Raw genomic sequence first — 21613 nt, 5'->3', positions numbered from 1 at the left:
TCACTGGCGACCTGATGAGTATAGTGGCTGACCGATAATGTCATTTACAGCAATATATTTTTATCTTAATCCTGGCAATAATTGGCAACATATTTAAATATATTTCAATATTTGGATACATTTGCAATGCTGGATACATTGGATTTGGATATATTGAATGCAAGCTCCTTTTTACGCACAAAGCACGTGCCGAGTGAATTTCTACACCGAACCGCTCCAGTTATTGTGGTTCCGAATTTGGGAGACTAAATAAAGTCGAACTTTCTCGATCTGTAGAAACAGATTTTCGGTTTTGTTCAATTTTGGTGTGATGAGAAAGGTCGCATTTCAGAGGAATCTTGACTCCTTTCTTTCTAATGGGAACCGAGCAGCTCACTCCTGTTCTTTTAATAACGGTGTCTCAGGGGAATTCATTCCATGTAATCCAATAAAAACACAGTAAAATGAGTATACGGAGAGAAAAAACGCATTAAAACACTAATGAATGTTTATGTAGTGTTGAGATAATTAGATTTAATTAGAAAGCAAAAAGGAAAGCAACAGTCCTGGAGAAAAGCTGCCTTCCAACACGGAGTGGCAGTATTTTGTGTTTTCATAGAAGAGACTCTGAGAATTAAAATTGCTTAAAATTCAGGAGACCTGGCAGGAAATTAATCCATTTTATAAAAAAATGCCCCTTTGCGCATATTTCTGCCAGGACAGGGCTCAGCCCCTGAAATGTGTTAGATGACAGCAAGTCAACAGAAAGTCAATTAAATTTGATCACTGAAAGGCCTCCGATCAACCTGTCTAATAACTCCAATAACTGGATATGGATTTGAAAAGAATTGTCTGTAACTGTGGCCTAAACCTCTGGCCACAACAGAAGGAATAAACCTGCACAGAACAGCTGCCGCTTATGAAATAAAAGAGCTTTATTTTGGAAAAACAAAAATTTCAATACACACCAAAAGAGAGGGGGAGCAAAGAAAACACAGTGAATGGTGCAGGCAAACTGAAAAGCTCTGCGTCACTGGGAATAAAATATGACCCAAGTAACTCCGTCATTAATTTCTGGATCGAAATTAATTCCAGCAATTCTAACTGAGATTTCTAGTTGCCTTCACAGGGGTGATGAAGGCTAGAGATGCCTGATTCTGGACAGCTTGCTAGCATTGTGTGGGCTTTTAATTACAGGGTAATTAAAAGAGAGAGTCAGAGAGTAGCTATTACACTGTGAGACTCTCTAAAGCACTAATAGGACGACAAAGTGAGAGAGAAAGCTGTGGGGTAACGGAACAGTGAAACGGGGTTTAGCGGTTTATTCTATTCCTAAAGTATCCCATCAGCCATCACACTACCTGTTTGGGGGCTTCCCCATGCCAACCCCCTACAATTAATTGTTAGAGCGGTCTGTCTCATTTAATCGAGGTTCGACATCTCACTAAAAGGCAAAGCACACTAAGGGATCATTGCATTAACTGAGTGTAAGAGGACTGAACGGATTTCAAGTGACACAATGACAATTTTTCCCCATGACCCACGCAAGTATTATTTTTGCATTTGATTAGGAAGGCGGGGAGGAGGGGGTTCAGCATGACTGGGTCAGTGTGACAGCGTTTGCGTCCGAGGGCCGTATCAGTAAGGAACACCCCCAGCCCAGTGCCCTGCCCACTTCCTGGCCCCTTTCACCACCCTTTCCTAGCAGGAAACCCTCAAGGAGACTGTTCTGAACCTCACTGACCACAACCTCAGCCAGCACTGGGAAGCATGTTTCCCCTAATTAGACAGAACTGTTACTCATTTCTTGAGTAAACATTAAGATAACAACACACACACACACACACACACACACACACACCCACACACACACACACACACCCACACACACACACAATAGCTTTCAAATGTAGATCATCTCTGCTGGAGGTGTGAAGGCTATATGGATCCCATCAGGTTGAGATGATGTTTAAATCAACTAGATGCCCTTATTGCTTGCAAGCAGAGGTGAAGGTCTGTGAGGCGCTGCCTGCCAGAGAGGGTGATGTTATGTCAGGTCCCTGTGCTGAAAACCAGTTTTCATCTTTTAAATCCTTTTAAATTATCAGCAGAACGTCACCACATCCAGTATTACACAACCACCGCTTGATGCCTTCAAGTTGCTTTCCAACGACAAAAGTTGCCAACAGGGTTATCCTTTTTAAACAAAACCTGTAATTCCTTTTCCTGCATATTTCAAACCGGATTCTTACATCAGTCTGTCTCACTCCGGTTCGTGTCTAGCTTCTTGACAAGCGACTACTGAATGCCCCTGCGTGTGAAATACTTACAAGCTGCTGTTTTCAAAGTGCAATTAAATGCAGACCCTAATAAAACAGTTATTCATAGCACTGTAATAACTCCAGTTTCTAGCAGAAGGTACCTCCTTGTGAGGCGCTTTGGACGCACCAAACAGCCAACCACATTTGTGGGAGCAGAGCTGCAGCATCCTGGTGGAAACCATTAGTGCTCTCTCTCGTCCCCCCCACATGAAAGCGAGAGAACGTCTAACAATGTATGCATCAAAAACCATTTGTGGTCCGGCCGTCATAACTCTCTCAGTGTCCTCATGATGTCACTGGGAAAAATGTGTAAGATTGTTAAATATGTGCAAAGGATTTGTTGCTTGATGTCTGTGGCATTAGAAAAATGCTCTACTAGCCTGTTAAAGAAAAAAGGGGGTAATCTTTTGTCATCAGGGTGTCTTGTTGATTGAGAGGGTCTTACATTCAGTTTCTGTGACTGCTAAAATTACTACATCTATAACTACTAGAAATACTACTATGAATACTCCTACTACAAATATTATCTGTAATACTATCAGCAGTAATTATGCAGCTGTAGTATATTTATGACACTATATTTGTATTACAGAACATTGCACCAGACTTACGCCACATTCACTAGTGCTTTTAACTACATTTCCCAGCATACCCCACAAACTCGTGACCCCCCCCACCCGGAAACAAAATCTTGCTGTCGAGATTCCCACTTTTCACAGCATCTTAGCAGGTAAATGTCAAATTTGTTGCAGTTTGCCTTCTGACGAAGTAACGCTTTTGCGTTTGTTGTCTGAAAATGTACGAATATATAAATTCAAGGAGTATGAGCTGGTGGCCTGGCTGATTTGCTGTGTGTGTCGGTAGGTGACGGAGGCAGTTTGTCTCGTTGTCGCGTTCGCCGGTGTTGTCGGCCAGCAGCAGCAGTTCGCCGAGAATTTGAAGGTTTCTGTGGTAATTTTTCCGACAGACTCGCTCCTAAACCACATAATTCTGTTGTTACAGTTATATTCTTAATGTTTTTTGGTGTTATTTCAGTAGCTCGTTCATTTTTTCGCGTGAAAAAGTAATATCCAAATCCTGCCTTGGTCATGTCGATGAAGACTGACTGACTGCATGACTCTCTCTGATCATGCGATCGGATGATGGAGCTTGTCACACATAACTGTTTTATTATTTCATTATTATCATATTTTTAGTGTTTTTGCAACAATCAGAACCTCCTTTTTGACTTCAAGCTCGTATTTTTCTGAAGTTTCAGGACCGGGGGTTCTAGTAGTAGTTCAAGTTAAGCTTGTTCCAGTCAAACTCCTGTACCCAGAACCTAGCAGAAGCTGGGCGTTTCAAATCACCAAGATTCGTCTTTACTTTGCATTTAACGATGTCTGTATTTGACGTTGTGTCATTCACCAGACCCCAGTTATAGCCTTTTCCAAACACTGCTGGAACGTGAGTTTGGTTTCAGGTCATAGTCTCTTGTTTCTTTTTCACGACAGTGAGACCAGGCCAGCTGGTAATATCTAATTTTCTCCTTCCTTCACGTTCATTCATTTTTTGGATGCGTTTTCTCAGATGGGTCTGGAACAGACACGTTTTGAGACTCTTCTTCAATGCTGGGATGGTTAACCATCAGCTGTTGGCCTGTTCTCAGTGAAGACCTATGTTGATGAGTGTACTGTCTGGTAATGCCCTTTTATCTTCTGTTTTGCAGAAAAAGTAATCGTAAGAAAACATCATGGAGTCCCAACAGCAGCCAAAGGGATCAAGCCAGTCTCGGGAGGGGAAGCGCGCGCCCAATCAGCCTGTCATGTCCCAGAAGGATGCCTATGCCAGGCTCCTCAGCCAGCACCATAGCGGCAAGTTCCGTTCGTACCTTGATCAGTTTGTTCAGGAGCAGCAGCTGCAAGCAGAGAGGAACAGTAGCGGTGGTGCTGAGTTAGATGGCATCTGTGTGAAGAGGAACCAGGGTGGAGGCAAGGAGCCGGAGAGCTGCTTGTCCCTGTATATGGAGAAGCTGAATGAGCGAGCAGTATCTGTGACGGAGGCCTCGGGGCTCAAGCAAGGCTGGATAGCTCAGCGACAGCACAACAAAAGGAGGGGCACCAGTGCCAGCCAGGATGGGGACGTGGAGTCTGGTGAGGAGGGCCATGTGCGACATGCAAATGCGAGGCAGCAGGAAAAACAGCTTAAGGGTACTGGGTCGAAGGCCTCCATGGCTGAAATGCAGAGCAACCAGCAGCAGAACAAGAAGAAGCCCAAGAAGAAGAACACACCAAAAAGCAAGATGGAGGCCAAACTGGACGGCAGCGGTTGTGCTCGTGATAATGGGATAATCGGTAGAATGGTGCCGAAGAGTCACCATGAAAAAGCCAAAGCCGCGCAGTCTCAGGGTAAAGAAGTCTTAGAATAGCTTCTTGAATTTCTTTTTCAGCATATTGAAAGCTGTATCTCATCATGGAGCACCTAGTTGTCCATGACCATATTGAGTTTAGAGAGAGTGCAATGCATGCAAGTAGGATTATTTCAGATGGGAAATGCGGTAAGAAATGTGTCTGGCTTCTGTTTTCAGATGGAACCTCTGTCAGCTTGACCCCAGACAAGAACAAGTCCAGGAACAAGGGTGGAAAAGGGAAGAAAAAGCAGGTGTTTGAAGCATACATGTCCTCGGAGGAGGTGTCTGCAGGCCTCAAACGTGGGGAGCTAATTCAGGTACTGTGAGCTTTGCTATCAGTATTTAAGAAAATTTTTGCAGTGTATAATGATACCAACCAAGATTACTTTTTAATTTTTTAATTTTTTAAACACATAAGACTTAAAACACTTATTTAGAGTGTTGCTTCTGGAGAAAAGTATTGTTCAGTGAATTATGCAGTAAGTAGAAATATGTCAACATGTGAATTAATATTTTTACAGGGACCATTGCGAATCAACCCAAAGAAGTACCACGAGGCATTCATTCCTTCACCAGTGAGTGTGTTATTTCTCTCCTGTCATATGTCAAATACTAGCCAGAATGACAGCCCTACACTGGTACAGTCATGTGATCTGGAAAGTATATTCATGATTTTTTTTTGAAACTGATGCAGCTTTGTTTGCCTGTCTGGGGTGTGTCCCCTCTCCTTCCAGCCTTGTGCCCCGTTTTGCTGGGTTAGGCTCCGGTTTGTTGTCTACAACCGCCTGTCCCGAGCGGGGTTACATTGTCTGTGTGTGTGTGTGTGTGTGTGTGTGTGTGTGTGTGTGTGTGTGCGCGCGTGTCTGTGCAGCTTTGTTTTTGGGATTGTTTATGCTTGAGTTGGACATTGTAGAACACCTGTGAATTTCAGATGATAAACTTTGTGGTATAAGCAGACCCTCTCAAATTTAGACCCCTCTGTTGCAGAAATGGGCAAGTCCCAAGAGCAGCATGCATTACAGAAAAAGGTCTTGCAAAATCTGAGACAAGAGTGGTATGTTTTCATTTAAGACGGAATAAAAAAGCCAAATTACAGTAAAGCACAACAATGTCGCATGTCCATTATCGCACAGGCTTGAAACGGCAGCTCTCAAGCCAGAGGTCTTGTTAGATATGAGAGTTTTGACAACTAACATGTGGGCCAGGTGAGTTCAGACTCAACAGGGGCAGGTTCTGTTTAATCCTTATGGAAACACTGCGTTGTTAGCAACATCTGCCTCAAGTTTAGGAGGGATTTCTGACGTCAAGCCGAAGTAAACTTGAGTTCAGCCGAAGCCACCTGGTCTAGCATGGTTTCACGGTCATATAAATGTTGCATAGCTTTTTTTGCAGCATATGCAGAAAACTCAAATTAGGGGTAAACTGGCATGTCTAAGCTGCCAGTCCTGGGACAGTAGTTTGTCCATTTTATAACCATTTTATTACAGTAATTCCCATTAAGAGATTTTCATTGCCTTTTCAATATTCCTCATGCAAAACGTTTTCCGACACCGCATGTAGCGAGGTACTGTTTCTTTATCAGAAAACTTGTTGCTGGATAGTTGATGGCCTTGAGTTAAATAATATCTTTGTAAATGGTAATGACAAGGTGACCTTTACTTTTAAAGTAGCTTATCAAAGACATTCTGAAACTGATGCACAGTATCCTAGCTGGACCCACAAAGAATATATTTTTATACATATTGTCATTGTTTAGCACTGTTTATTAGAACAAATATGAAGTCTGGCTCTCCAGCTGGCGCACCAAAGAATATATTTGAACATATATTAATGGCTCTTTCGCCATTTGTAGGCCTGCTTTTTCAAGGGCAGATTAGGTGGTAAAATGTATAATACCAAAATCTTACATTTTTATCTGTTACTTGGAACTTAGTCTGTACTGTCCTCATTTAGCCTTGAATTTGAGCTGTGCATTTTTTTTGCACTTTGAATATGACTCAACAGAACGGCTACTGATAATTCAGTGTTCCCTGCCTTCAACCTGTGGAATATTGGGTGCATTGTTTCACTGCCCCCCAGGCTGTCATGATAGACTGTGGGTTTCCCTGGCAAAGCACACAGTGATGTTAATCTTTTTATTTTTAAGCGTATATCAGCATTTGGTATTTGCCTTTTTGGAGTAAAGGATGACTCTCCCATTTATAGTTTTCATCCTTGTACTTTAAATGCAGCCTTCTGGTTAACCTTGGGGTCAGACTTGTTTGCTTTTGTCAAGTATTTTATTTGGTATCTTATCTAGCCACAGATGTAGTGAAATGCTACTTGTTTCAAGAATTACATTGGCCAAATAATTCATAAATACTACTGTCAATGGAAAAAAATGATGGCAGAGTTTTTTTTTTTTTTTTTTTTTGGGAGGGGGGGAATTTAGTTGCTATAAAGGAGAAATTTGCCTTTTTCATATTTGGGATCCTTGTAACATCTACAGCAAGATCTGGGTGTGTGTCTTTTTGTATTCTTTTGGGTTTATCGTGGAATTGAATATGTTCCATAATTACATAAAATCCAAAATAAACTAGATCAATGGTGCACATAAGTGGTAAATTTCAGCACTACATTTTCAAATCAATCGTTATATGCATAACACGCTTGTTGGCAGTACCAGGTCTTCCATCTTCATCGTTTTTTTTTCCTAGTTAGAGGAGGTGGAGTAAGTTAAGTTTTAGATGTAATAGTTGCCTTTCTGTGAGGAGCAAAATTATTAGCAGTTGAATTTTGTTGAAAATTGTCATTATACCCGTTATTAGTAAATGCCCCTGTAAGACAAAGTTTTTGCTTTTTTTCTGTCTGCAATGCTTTGTGGAGTCTTTTTGTAATGTTAATTTCTGGATTACAGAATGGGGTATGGAGGTGATGCATATTTAACTGCTTAAGTTACCAGAAATTTGTGAAACAGCGCAGTGTCTCTATATATGACACATTTTGTCCGTGAAAGATTTGATTTATGTATTTTTTGTAATGGGTTATCAAGGGTGTCTCTCTAAATTGTATTTTTATCTCCACTGCTTGTATTTAAAATTGACACATGGCCAGTATGTGTGAGAAGAGGCACACATTGGAGGGGCTTTCCATTTAATACCTTATTGGATGTATTTACCGTTTCAGGTGTTGTAGCATGGAAGTGTCAGGGCAGCATCAACTGTTCATGGGCTTTCAGTTCACAACCAGATAGTTTACATAATGTGAAGCTTTAACTGTGGATTCACTTGAAGTGCGTTCTTTAGTCTACAACATTAGTAAGATTAATTTTTGAGTGAATACTTGCAATCGGATGTTCTTGTGTGTTTCATGTTAAGTATTTATTGCTAAGGTTTCATTGTTCCTTATTTTTATAAATGTGAATTGAAGAATGATCTGTTTTTTGAAGTGCGTTTATTTCAGAGGGATTCTACTTTGAGGAACATTTTCTTTGGCAGTGTAAATAATGGGTTTAATTAAATTTGAGATGTTAAATCCCCTTGGAGGCAAGGGAAACCACAGCACTTCAGCCTCTGACATTTCCTTCGGGGTGTCCTACTTTGTGTGTTTTTAGTACAGAGTCACTCTTGCAGTTACGGCATATACTACAACAGTATTGTGGCTATTTATCACATAGTATAAACTTTTTTTTTTTTTTTTTTTTTTTGTTTACACAGTTTTTTTTTAAAATGCATAACAAATGAGATCCATTATCTAAATGAAAAATTGGGTCAGTCTTTTGTCAAGTCTCTTCGGACTTGTCACTAAGAAAATGTTTCGATTATTGTATTTCTATACTATACCTGAATAATGTCACTTCCTCAGGTCTGTTTTGTGACACTGGGTTCAGTGAACCGCTTGTCATCTTGTTCCCTATAGGACGGCACACGGGACCTATTTCTGGATGGGGTTGCAGCACGGAACCGGGCCCTAAATGGTGACATTGTAGTGGTGAAAGTCCTCCCCCGGGACCAGTGGAAGGTAGGGCCACTCAGGGCTCACTTGTTGTGATAATGGCATTGGTAGCTTTTGCATTTATTTACCAAATTGTCTGCAGGTGCAGTACAGGTGGTTGTTTTCAAAAATGTTACTACTTCCCTCACACAGGATGTTCCAGATCATCCGGTCAGAAATGCAAGAGATGTATTTACACGTGCTCTGGTTTACTGAAACAGACTTACTTTAGGTTTGTAGGGCAGTATTTGAAAGACTTAAAATGAAGAAAAAAAAAAAGCATAAAATTATGAAGTTAGCAAAAAGTTTGGAAGCAATAATATAAAGGATTTAAGTTTGAGATCAAAACTTGGCTATATTCCCTCTTACGATGGATTATGGGAGAGAAGACATCGTTCCCTTTATCATAATGTGAGCGGCAGTTGTTCTTGTTGTAGCATGTGGTTCACCTGGGCCTACCATGGAGACACTCGGTCTTAAGCCGCCCTGTGTGGCCTGGTTATGAGTAGAGCGGCATGCAGCTGGCTGGCAGCCACGTTCCATGGGCTCTTTGCTGCCATCTCCCTGTTCTTTCCTGCCCACTAGATCCTCTCGGTGGGCTTTTTTCCTAGAGGCTGATTGACGTTCTCCGAACAGCTCTTTGGGTCTGCCTTGTCAATGATGTTGAGCGTCAGGATGCCTTCCTCCTGCCAGCTCCTATGAGGACTAATCTAGCAGTTGTAAACAGAGTTCGACTGTTTAACTGATCCTCCTGTCATACTTTTTTAAGAGCATTTGATTTGTTTTTTACTGTTTGTCAGGTGTTTTAATAGTTTTTTTCCCCCTCTTGTGTAATCCAAAGCTTGGTTGTTTTTGTGTAGAAGAACGAAGTTGTAGATGGACAGGTTATGTCAGAGGCACTTCATGTCATTCTTAGGAAAACGTGTAGTCGGTCTTGGGATTTGACAGCTGTTAAGGTAGTGGGTGAAAATGATGAAACAGCGGGCAGCTGATTTGTCCTCTGCTTTAGATCAGTTATGAAAGTCAACAAAGGTATACTGGTTTGAAAGAAGGCACCGAATTTGAGTGCATAAAAGATGACTGTTAAATGAGTAAGTGAAATGAAGAAATGGCCTGCGGATACCATGTGATGGAAATTGTGCAGAATCATAAAGTGTTTTATATAAACTACTGTAGGCTTCCTTAATTACTCAGTCTTTAATTTGGTGCCAAACCTCAGCTTTCAAGTTATATTTATTACTCATGCATTTATCAATATCCTTATTATATAAAACTTTTGATGTGAAGGATTGTTATCTCAACACACTGGAAAAGGAAAATATTTTTCAGTGTAAAATGTTAAGATTGTTGAAATAATTTGTCCCACTTTAAAAGACTGGTCCTGTTACCGGAATTCAATTAATCATTAATATTTAGGCTTTTCAGAGTCAGAATATAATTCATAGGTTGTGTTGCAAGAATACTGCTTTAAAGTAAAGCAGAGTTTGTGTGCTCATTTTGGCTACAACATAAAATTCATTTTATAAAGGTAGTTCTTGTACCTCTCAGCTCCAGGGGAGCAAGTTTGGTCTATTATTCGAATCTGGCTCAATCTGTGAAGTGTGCGTATTAACCCATGCAAATACAAGTTCTCCCATAGTCCAAAGATGTCTTTCAGGTTAATCGGTGACTCCCTTTGTGTGCATGATTGCCCTGGGATGGACTGGAGTCCTGTGCAAGTTGCACCCTGCTTCACACTTGGATCGGCTCTAAACCACTTTGACCCTGCATTGGTCAACTGGTTACTGATAATGTGTGAATGAATGGATTTAATACCTTTTTAACAAGATACTCTGTTACCTGATCATCTTGATAATACTAGATATTTGAAATTGGTACATTGTGTTGTATTAGAGGGGGGCTCGGTGGCGCAGTGGGTTGGACCGGGTCCTGCTCTCCGGTGGGTCTGGGGTCTCGCTTGGGGTGCCTTGCGGCGGACTGGCGTCCCGTCCTGGGTGTGTCCCCTCCCCCTCCGGCCTTACGCCCTGTGTTGCCAGGTAGGCTCCGGTTCCCCGCGACCCCGTATGGGACAAGCGGTTCAGAAAGTGTGTGTGTGTGTGTGTGTGTGTGTGTGTGTGTGTTGTATTAGAGAATGTCTGTTTTCAGTTCTTTTTATTCAGCTCTTTTGGTTACAAAAACATGTTAAATTTAGATTTTCAGTTTCAAATGTAATAGATTTGATTAGTTGTAAATGATGAAGTAAGTCTCATGGTCGTTTAGTCCATTCTTTGTGATTGAATACTGTGCCCATTGTAATTTGGTTCTCTTTATGAGGAGATCCTAAATCGTACATAAGCGTTGAGATAGTATTGGGGTGTTTGAAATCAGCTATTGCCTCAATGAGCAACCTGCAGCTGTTCCCCAGGAAAAGTGATTACTGTAAAAACAGGAAATATCATATTATACTGATTAAGGCATGGAAATTGTTCGGCATGTGAAAGCAGCGGACCTGCATGTTAACCATCAGAACTTCCTTGAACGAGTCACATGGAGTTTCAGCAAAGGCACTATTTGTCATAGCTTGACATCACTTAGGATACAGTGTACCCTGCTCATTTCAGATCATAGTTTTTCTGACAGTTATTTAATTTAAGCACATACATAGACTTAGTCTGGTGTTCAGTGATTTGAGTCACTGCTGCTCCTTAGTCCTTTTGCACTGTCGTCACAAATAAATTTAATGACATACTTATGCAAAGTTAATTGCACAGATGAGAAATAAAGGGCCGTGTGTATGAACAGGAGAGAGTAATGGTGTTGGGTCGATTGAGTTGATCTGAACCTGAACCTCCGCTTGCGTATTTTCTGCGATATCGAATTGTTCCACTATGTTGCTTTTTTTTAGTACCATTTTATTCATCTTCAAGGTGGTCTTGACCAACAAAAGGGATTTGTTTTTCTTTCTTTTCTACAGGCCTTTCTGCTTTTTATCAACACTTTTGTTCCATGCTCTGTTCCTTCTAGGCTTGGTTACGTGCAGCAGCAGCATTGTGCAGTAGGCTGTAGTACACAGGCCTAATTTACCACAAAGGGCTGCGATCAACTTCGATTATATTGGGAGTGGTTTTTGCCAGCCACCATGCAAGATAGGCGGTCTGTTGCACAGCACTGGGTAAACAGGGCTGGTGTGTTAATTTAACCAACAAAATCCACGTGTGACTGGCATTTAGGAGCTTGTAGTGAAATCCTGGGAGTACAACTGCATTAGGTAGAAGACTCTAGGCACAGAGTACATACCCAGGGTGACAGCTTGAAGGCTAAATTATTAATAACATTAGTCATTTCCAAATGTGTCTGATTTTTGAAATGCAATTCAACAAAATTAAAGTGGACAATATCAGAATGGCTTTGTCATCTGTTCCTTACCTTGTAAGGAACTGTCTCATACTGCACATTTATTTCTTCAGGCTTCTTTATCTGCTATGCCAGAACTGAACAGTAACACATTTGGAGCTGGCAGGGGTTTTCTGTAACTTTTGTACCCTTTAGTAGCATAAAATCAGGTAACAGTACTCTGCTCTCTCGCTGTTCTAGCCACAGTGGATCTTGGACATGCTTTCCTGAGAATGAGGTGTGTGGTGCGTTTCCGGGGTGGCATTGGTGACTCCCACATGCAGCAACTAAAGAAAAGACAGGAGTAACTTGTGGCCATGGGGCCTATCTTTGGAGATACCCCAAAGGAAGTAGTTCTGATTAAATGTAGTTATCTTCCCCTGGGAGTAGCCCAGTTTGACATGTTCACAATGGGCGCCCATGGGTGTGCACCGGTGCGGCTGAGATCAGGAGAGGCTAGGAGAGGCTAAGACAGGGCATCGGTGGGTGTCAAGTACCCATGACCGACTTCCTCTTGACCCAACTCGTTAGCCGACAATGACCTGGCGCTCTTTTTTCACGTCAACTCTATTTGTGTCGAGATGACTGTTTTTACTGGAACAGGAACTGAGTGGCCCGCTGTCTTGAGGTAATATTTTCTCCCAGACTTAAGCAATGATGTCACTCATCCTGAGATGTATTGTCTGAAACATTTAACACTTAACCAGTATTGATATTACATGTTTCCAAACAGTGATAAATTGAGAATTTCTGGACACATCATTCTTAGTCTGACTGGTTTTTGAAAGAAATGAAGGTGTTTTCCCAGCAGGCTGTGGAGAGGCATTCATTGTGCCACGTATTGTCCCAGTCTTTCTTTATTTCATTCTAAATGTTAATCAGTACTGATATGCCAACAAGCACCTTTGTGCCTTGACTACATTAAAAACAAACAAAAAAAACTCTGGAATCCAAGAAGCCGCAAGTAATTGCATACATCACCTTTTCCTGGTGAATACGGCTCAGGTCAGGCACCTTTGTAGGGTGTAACTGGTGTACTCTTCTCAGAGCTCACACCTGCATCCCTCAGGTTATAGATATGGCTCTTTTGTGTTTTGACCTTTTTGTTCTTCTTTTTAAAAAAAAATAAAAAAATCCTGGTTTTAACTAGTTTTCTTCTGAAAGTATAACACCCATGTCCACCTGGGAGGGGATCACAAATACATGAATTCTGTAGTGCATTCTGTGAGCCACAATATGCTTGGAGGAGAGTGCAGTTCTACCACTTCTATCCGTAGCCTTGCCATTTGTTCTAATGAGTAGGAGAGAACGGGTTCTCACTCTGGGAGCTGAACCTGATGTCCACTGTAGGTGATACATTTCTCTTGTCATAGTTGTATATGCTGCTTCTCACTTAAGAGATTATGGAGTGGTGTGGTTAACACTAGGGTTCTTCTTCTTCACTGGTCAGTTTTGAGATGCAGTATCCCGCACGGTCCTTCGTTAACCTCAGAACCTTAAATCAGGCAGTTTCTCAAAAGTGGTGGACGTGGCATTTTTTCTCAAAGCAACTTTTCCTGACTTTCTGGAAGTATAAGCCTTAAAGTTTCCACTTTCCTGGTGGCCAGCTGTTGTAAGCAGCTGGTGGAAAAGGGGCACTCCCCAACTGGTTCCTGTATTCAACCCTCTTCTGCAGGCTTGCTTGCGATGTGCCCTTTGGATCACTGTGCGGGAGACCCTACCTTCCCTCCCCTGAAATCTCCCTGAAACAAGCTGCTGCATAATGCTGGAGGGTCTTTTGAAAGGCCTCGCTCGTCAGCAACGGAAACAAAGCTCGCTTGGTACTTTCCAGCCTATTATAGTGCAAGAGCAACCAACAGAGGGAATGAAAGTGGGAGTCGTCATAGTGAAGTCAACCCCCTTGACTAAACAATGAATTTTATTTCCTTTCTATTTGAGAGTTGCTTGAAGTTTAGTAAGTCAGCTTTATGCTCCTCTAACGGCCTTTGATTCGTGTACATTTGTCTATTAAGTTCGGCTGTTTAGATGGACTTTAATATACAGGTGGTCACCGATTTACGATAAGGTTACATTCCCCGAAACCAAAGGTCGAAAATATTTTGTCGAAAATGCATTTAATACAACTAATGCATACCTCTACGTGACAGAATGGGAAATGTGGATCGCTGTCACTGCCCAGCATCGCAAGAGAATATCATGTGCCTGGGAAAAATTTGAAGTAAGGTTTCTTCTGAATGTCTATTATCAGCTCACCATTGTAAAGTCGAAAAAAATTGCAAGTCGAACCATCGTAAATCAGGGAACAGCTGTGGTTTTTTTTTTTTTTTCCTCTTTAGTCCAAGTATAAACTTGGAGAAAATTTATCAGAGACATTTTAAGTTTAACTGATTAAGTTTTGCTTGGTTATCAACTGATACATCCTTTTTCCTTTTTGAGGAACTGCGTTTTTTGTTGATTGGCATTGCTGCTCCCTGAAACCTGGTAGTTTATATGGTGGCTTTCTTGCACCTGTGCAGGTGATGAAGTCGGACACTGACGGTGAGGGCAGCAGTGAGCAGGAGTCTGGGACAGACAGGGCTGGAGCACCAGCAGGGTCAAAAGTCACCTGTTCCAGCGCTGATGTGATTGTGGAGGCACAGTATAGTGATGGAGAAGAGGAGCAGACCCACACCGATGCACTCGCCACCAGAGTGGAGAAGATGAACATCAAAACTTTGGGTATGGCATGCATAAGAGCCACATGTTTTCATGACACAATTTGATAAGGAAACAGCAGCAAGATGGTAATGTGGGCTAATGTACTTTTCAGCCTGGCTTTTTCAAGGTTTTTGAATTTGCATAATCAGTGGTCAAAATAAAAACCCAGTGTGACATGCAATCCAGATTTGTGTGTGTACTTTTACAAAAGGATAAAGGAGGGTTATTTCCTTGGTCAACACACAGCCAAGAGTAGCCAAGCTCATGAAAAGACTGCTCCTTTGTTGATGTTGAGGACTAGGGCCCTGGAGCACAGACTACAGCTGGTTAATAAAAGGCAAAAACTAATTATAGTGAGGATTTGAGCTAGTGACAGTTTCAGTGACTGCTGATTTTGAGCACTAGAACTCCAGGTTAAACTCTACTCTTAGTTCTCTTATAAAGTGGTCTGGCTACATGCTTCTTCCTTCAGAGATTAAAGAAGTGACTGTTACAAAAAAATGAACTTGCAATCACAGATAACGCTATCACAAGTACATAGGATCGTTCATTTCATAGCTGAATTTAAAAATTCTTGTTCAAAGAGAGCTAAGATTTCAGATTTTTTCGGTTGTTACTAAGAACCATGATTATACCTATAGACTTAAGAAGTACTGGTCACGGTGTTTTACCGTTATACTTGGGTTTGTTTCTATAAGTATCCGTAAAACTTAATTGACACGAAATGTAGTGAGATGCTTAGAAAAGGAAACTTACTATATTTTTGATTTTTGCAAACTCAGAGCTTACTTTGTCTGAGCTTGCATCAGTATAGTTGCATTTGATTCATGAATTGCCAGTGACAGGAACAACATAGCACTGAAACAGATCTCAATGTGTCAGGTTTGTTTAGGACAGGGATCAATTAAGGGAACATGATGGATGAAAGAAGTGATTGTGTTGTGAGTGCTAGAATTGCCAGGTGAACAATTCCTGCTTTTCACCTGTGCCAGTGCCAACTTCAGCATAGGTACAGCAGTACCTAACAAGTTTACCTGATAATCAAAATGAAAATAAACACGGCTTAAATATATTTTCCCTGTCTAACAAATGGGAAGTTCACATTTTTGCTATTCATAAAATTACGGTTTGAGAATAAGCCAAAATTTTAATCTACATCTGACAGAATCATTTCTGCAGACAGCGAAAATAATCTTTCACGTATGACTACTGAAATAATTATTCCTTGCTGTTCAGCATGCTAATAAAAGAACAGAAGTTTTAAAATGGAGCAAAGTTCAGACTTGGTTTCTTGAGTAACAGTGTTTATCCAGTCAAACCCCTGAATAGATGGGGCAAGTATGGACTCACTGTAGCAGAAATATGTCCTCTTACGTGAACATGATGGTGTTGTGCAACTTTTATCTTCCTACTCAAAGAAGTAAGGGTAGGGAATGCTGACTTGGACACAGTTGTCTCAAACCTTGAGTAGCCAATGAACAGCACTGGTGTCTTAAGCCTGTAGTGGTCTATGAAGTACAAATGAATATGTTCTCTCTGCTTAATGCTCTCTGCCCAGGTCTGGTTGCTTCTGTTAATACCATTAGTCATGTTTCCATTGGATTAAAGTCTGCAATATGTACAGAATTAGCTATGCAATTTTATGCTGGAGAAAATGAAGTGTGAAAATTTAATTAAGGTCCATTTTGATGAAGGGGGGTGGTAGGGAATTTTAATTTCATTAACAATCTAAATATGTTTGTAACAACCAAATGCAGGTTTGAACTCCGTAAATGACAGCATCATGTGCTGGTGAATGCATCCAGGGGTGGTGTGTAGATCCGGCTGTGTGATGTCATTCCTTTACATGGGGATGTACACTTTTAAGCTTCTCTGAAATACTCTTCTATTGTAAAGAAGGGGAAAAAAAAATGCCTTTCTCCTTGGTGTGGTCTTTGTGCCCACTTTGGAATTTATTATTGTGACAAATCTGAGGCTTTATTGCAAGTTGTCTGTGCAGCGGTTGCATGTTGGGGTCTTGTTTCAAAGCTGGTGTAGTCTGTGAACCCGTCAGAGTTCAAGTAGGACTGCAGATGGAATAGACAACCATGACCTTGATGTTGTCTGTCTTAAAGAGGAAACGTGTTTAATGTTGAATTTGTTTTTCATTTTTTAGGGAAAGTAAACATATATTTATTTTAAGTCATCTGCTATGAGCCGTTAACAGTTTACAAATTGATCCATGTCAAGAGAATTACATTTATTCCTGTGCACAGTTATCCCCTGAATCCATTTCTGCATTTTACTTTTTATTAATCTTTTGGTTAGTAATGCTTTTAAAGTAAGGAACTACTGCTCTTTACGCTTAGGTTCTACAAGCAACTTTCTGGAACCACAAAATGTTGCCGATAAGTTTCTTCAGAGGACAGCAAAGGTACGCAATGAAACTGAAGGGCCCTGCTCTGTTACACATCTGAGAATATTCAGAGTAATGATAAATGGTCATTGATTTTTTTTTTTTATGGTTATATATCATATGCAGACTAACTCCCTGTTCACAGGTGTCCCTGGTGGTCCTGCCTTGTGGACACTCAGCAGTGTAGTTGCACATGTGTTCTCTTTCTAGGTGGTGTACATTATGGAGCAGAAGCACTCACGTGCAGCCACAGGCTTCCTCAGGTTTCTCTCAGACAAGAACTTTGCCATGTTCTCACCCATGGACCACCGTGTACCACGGGTTAATGTGCCCCTGGCCGACTGCCCCGAAGACTTCCCTACTCGCCCCGGGGACTACACCAACACCCTCTTTGTGTGCCGCATAACTGACTGGCCTGACGACAGCACCTTTGCAGAGGGGTATGAGCACAAACTTATTGTACCCCATTGAAATGGATTGGATTTTCTCAGTGACACCTGCAGCGATTTGGACATGTGAGGAGCTACAGGTGGAACTGGTCTAGAAATGCTCTCCTGAAAGTGTTGCCAGTTGATCCCTGTAGTGTAGAAGTTGGTGGCTCATGGCACAGACATCGAAGGTGGTGTGTGCCTGTGTTCACCTCTTCTGAGTTGGTGTGAGTACTGCGCTTTAAGATGGAGATATAAGCCTTTGGTAATTAACGATGGCTGCAGATAGAGGTACAATGAGAAAAGAATACCTACAGCATTGAGGTATTGAGGGTTGGGTTAGTGAAGTCAAAGGTCATGGTGAAACTCCATTCAAACAAGTTATTACGCGTGCTGACTGCTTCAGTCACGTTGGGTAATTACGCACAGTTTATACCATTAATTATTAAAACTGAATCGCCTATAATAAGTCTGACATCTGCCAGTCTGCCTGCAACAATATACTACAGATGTGTTACTTTGTACAACTAGTAATTACCGTTGCGATTAAAGCAATTTACTTCAATTGTCATGTTAACAATGACTTTCTTGGTTGGATCTGTAAATTATGTTCTGACCAGAAAGCACTGGATAAAAAGAAAAGGAAAGACTTTAGCTGTATATGTTTGTAAGATGTTGGATTTGATGTTAAGTACAGTTCTCTGTGTGCGTGCATGCATGCATACATAAATGCATTAAATTAGTTTCCAGAATGTTCTGTAATCCATTTGTGTCCTTAGTGTTCAAAGGTACAAGTTTCATTATCACTTATTGGGTTCATCAGTCTGGTTGCTGGTCATCCTCCTTTTTCCCTCGAACTCTTCCAAATGTTACTGTGTTTTTGAAAGGATCCAAGCTTTCATGTCCAAAATATCATAAACTCAGTCTCATTATTTCTGTTTCTTGTAAGAGTTCTGGGTTCATTTACTAGATGATCCATCTGATGGTGTTTCTGGAACCCCTAAACTGTGTCTTAGTTTGTTCATTCTGTGATCTGCGTGGTCTTCATGGTACCTGTGTTCATACGTAGTATTCACCGAACATTTGTTTCTCTTCTTTTAACCAATCCAGGCAACTGTTGAAGAGTCTTGGAATGGCAGGTGAGATTGAGCCAGAGACAGAGGGCATCCTGACAGACTATGATGTGGACTTCTCAGACTTCTCCGATGAAGTGCTGCAGTGCCTGCCTCAGGACCTACCCTGGATCATTTCACCTGAGGAGTTGCTCAAGCGGAGAGACCTGAGGTGCTCTGGCCTTCTTCTTTTATCACCTCTGATATTATGTTTCCCAGGAGATATCTGGAATTCAGCCATCTTCTGATAACTGAAAGTCAACTTTATATGATTGTCAGGTTATTGCTCAAATTATTTGGCTCACTTTAATGTTTTTAGTCTCATCCCCCTTTATGATTCATTAGATGTACACACAAAACGTCATAGGTACTTTGTCTGATGACCTTAACCTTGGTTCACTGCTTCAACAGTGTTTCAACGTTAGGCTTTGTGTGGAGGGTTCCGCAAAGTTACAGAAAATGAGCACCACTCGAGGTAGAATGTCAGATGGTCAGTGGTGAACTGCCCTCATGCTGGTCGCAGTTTCATGAAACTGAAAGTGACAACCACACAGTGTAGAGCGTGATATGGCAATGGTCAGTGTTCTCCAACCCAATAGAGGACCACATGCATGGTCTAGTCTGTCCCATGGTGGTACTTTCCAACCTGCTCAGATTTATTTGTTGAAACCCAGCTGTGTTGTTTATTTTAGAAGGGGGCTCTGTTTTCTGTTCTTTCTCCACTAGAGTCTCTGAGGAGTGGCGGTTTACACTTAGCACAACTGCAGCAATGCAAGACAGACCATGCTGACAATGGCAAACTCAGCAGCATGAAATTGAATTTTGCATTTAAATACACTCTGTGTTGCTTGTTATGCCTTTGGCAATTTAAGTTCAACAAAAGAAAATGGGTATGATTTATGTGATCTCTGATCTGGGTTTCAAAAAAATTCTTGGGGCATTAGCTGCATGGACGTCAAGTCATCAGTTAGAATATTAAGGTCAGTTGATGTCTTTTGTATGCACAGCCCTTGATTGGAAATGTAAGAGCAATTTAGTGATGAGGTCCTGTATTGTAGTCTGCTGCAAATTAATATAGACCAATAAAATGTATTAAATTGATTAGTCAGCTGTTGTCAATGTAGCTTGCTTACATAACAGAATATTTTCCTTGGTGTGAAGCCTGTACACTTTCAACTGAAATCTGTTCCAGTATCTAAAAAATCTGTTTCTAATGTGAGAAGACAAATAGTTGGGTTATAAAGGGTAGCAATAAAGTTTGTTGGAAATTCTTGCAATATACATGGAAATAACGGATAATAAGGGAACTGGGAAATACAGTACAAATATGTTTTTTTGGCTTTTTTGAGAAACAAAAGCATCTACAGAAAGATGATGTATTTTCTTTCCATTTTCTTAGGAAAACAGCGAATTTATTTGTCTTCATACGTTTTGAAAGCTGGACTTAATTTGTGGTAGGTCAGTAATATTGATTTTACACAAAACTCATCAAACAATTAGTTTTTAATGTTTTAATCCTTCTTTTCTCAGATAAACACACACACACACAGTGTGAAACCGCTTGTCCCAAGTGGGGTCGCGGGGAGCTGGAGCCTAACCCGCCACGACACAGGGCAGTCAAACCCGCTGCGCCACTGTGCCCCCCCACCTCAGATAAACAATCACAGATTAGATTTGGTTGTATTGTACAGTACTTGGTTATTTTGCATTTGTCACTTTATGACTTTTTGCAGTTAAGATTCTGTTTAATTTAGCGTTTCATCTCTAAAAAACCTCTGCTTTTTTAAATTTTAATTAAATGTGCTAAGATTGGAAGTTGTACTTTTGGGACTACCTAGAAGACCACACAAGATCTGCGCATGGTGATGATGTGCATGTGTGTGTAGGATTCAATGTTTGGCCTCTTTTACATTGAACAGACATAGTTCTAAGCTAATGAACTCCTGTACATTACCCTATAGGCTCTACACCTATAAACAATTGCTAGATTTTCTAATTTTCTGACATTCATTGGTACATTTTTTGTTATGGATTTAGTAATTTCATTGAATATAAACACTCATGTTACAGCAGGTTGGGCATCTGTACAGAAATTGGATTACCTGCCCTGAATGTAGAGGAGCAATGTAATCGTAGATATAACACAGCACTTATGTTTTTAATTTACTTTTTTCTGTTGTTTTTGTTGAAAGGCTGTGATGTATAGCCAGTTGACATAGTGGGGCTACCTCTGTTCCTTCTACTATGCATCACATGGCCCAGAGGTCTGCTCTATGGCAGTTAAGATTAGGGGTGCTGATGATGCTGAAGTGCTGATGCCATTAGTTAGGATGAGACCCCTCCCATACCAGCAGTGAAGGGGGTGTGGTCACACAGCTGTCCTTATACCTATACAAGTGAAATTCTGGCTCGCCATGTAATGGGCCATGTGTCTGGAGGAGATAACCTGCTGAACACCTGGACACGTGGTCTTTTGACCTGATTAACAAGACACCCTTTCTTCAACCTCTGACGTTGCCACGCATACTGAGGGAAGTGTAACAAGAGAGATCAGAATCAGAGTAAACGCACAATAAGGAGAGCTGCACTATCTCATCCCTGTTCCAGATAGGGCATCTGGGCTTTCTCCAGTGTTGTCACGGTAGCCAGCCAGCAGTGAAAGATATATTTTTGTATCTAAGGATTGTCTTTCCTTGTGACGTAAAAGGCTGTATTACATCAAAGGTCTTTCTTCAAGGGTAAATCAATCAGCCCTGTTCCCCCCCTGTAAAATCTATCCATCACTGTAACTGTTGGTGTAAATTTCTTGAAATTCTTTAACATGTAAAACTGCTCAGTAAATAGTATGGAATTGTAGTCAGCCAGTATTGTGCTCCTCCTTAAGTTTTCCAAAACAATGAATTTTGAAATGTGCAAAGCTTTTATTTTTGTGTGTCCATTCTCTTGTT

At 41.0% G+C, this 21613-nt stretch overlaps 1 protein-coding gene across 3 annotated transcripts in view; it reads left to right on the top strand.

Annotated features, from left to right (window-relative positions):
• Positions 1-2974: 2974 nt before the first annotated feature.
• dis3l2 (DIS3 like 3'-5' exoribonuclease 2) overlaps positions 2975-21613 on the top strand; it is a 36928-nt gene continuing 18289 nt past the window's right edge. The window contains exons 1-9 of one of the 3 annotated variants that reach the window (XM_018730751.2): positions 2975-3030; positions 4009-4687; positions 4867-5006; positions 5211-5264; positions 8587-8688; positions 14550-14751; positions 17079-17143; positions 17336-17565; positions 18664-18837. In XM_018730751.2, the coding sequence (XP_018586267.1) occupies positions 4033-4687; positions 4867-5006; positions 5211-5264; positions 8587-8688; positions 14550-14751; positions 17079-17143; positions 17336-17565; positions 18664-18837 (1622 nt within the window). In that variant the 5' untranslated portion in view covers positions 2975-3030; positions 4009-4032. Of the gene's footprint in view, positions 3031-3172; positions 3252-4008; positions 4688-4866; positions 5007-5210; positions 5265-8586; positions 8689-14549; positions 14752-17078; positions 17144-17335; positions 17566-18663; positions 18838-21613 lie in introns of those variants that run through there. The other 2 variants (XM_018730752.2, XM_029249454.1) reach the window with 2 other exon arrangements.

Source organism: Scleropages formosus, chromosome 25 (genome assembly GCF_900964775.1).
Source record: "Scleropages formosus chromosome 25, fSclFor1.1, whole genome shotgun sequence".
NCBI classification, from domain to species: Eukaryota; Metazoa; Chordata; class Actinopteri; order Osteoglossiformes; family Osteoglossidae; genus Scleropages; species Scleropages formosus.
This window is presented reverse-complemented; position numbering and strand designations above follow the sequence as displayed.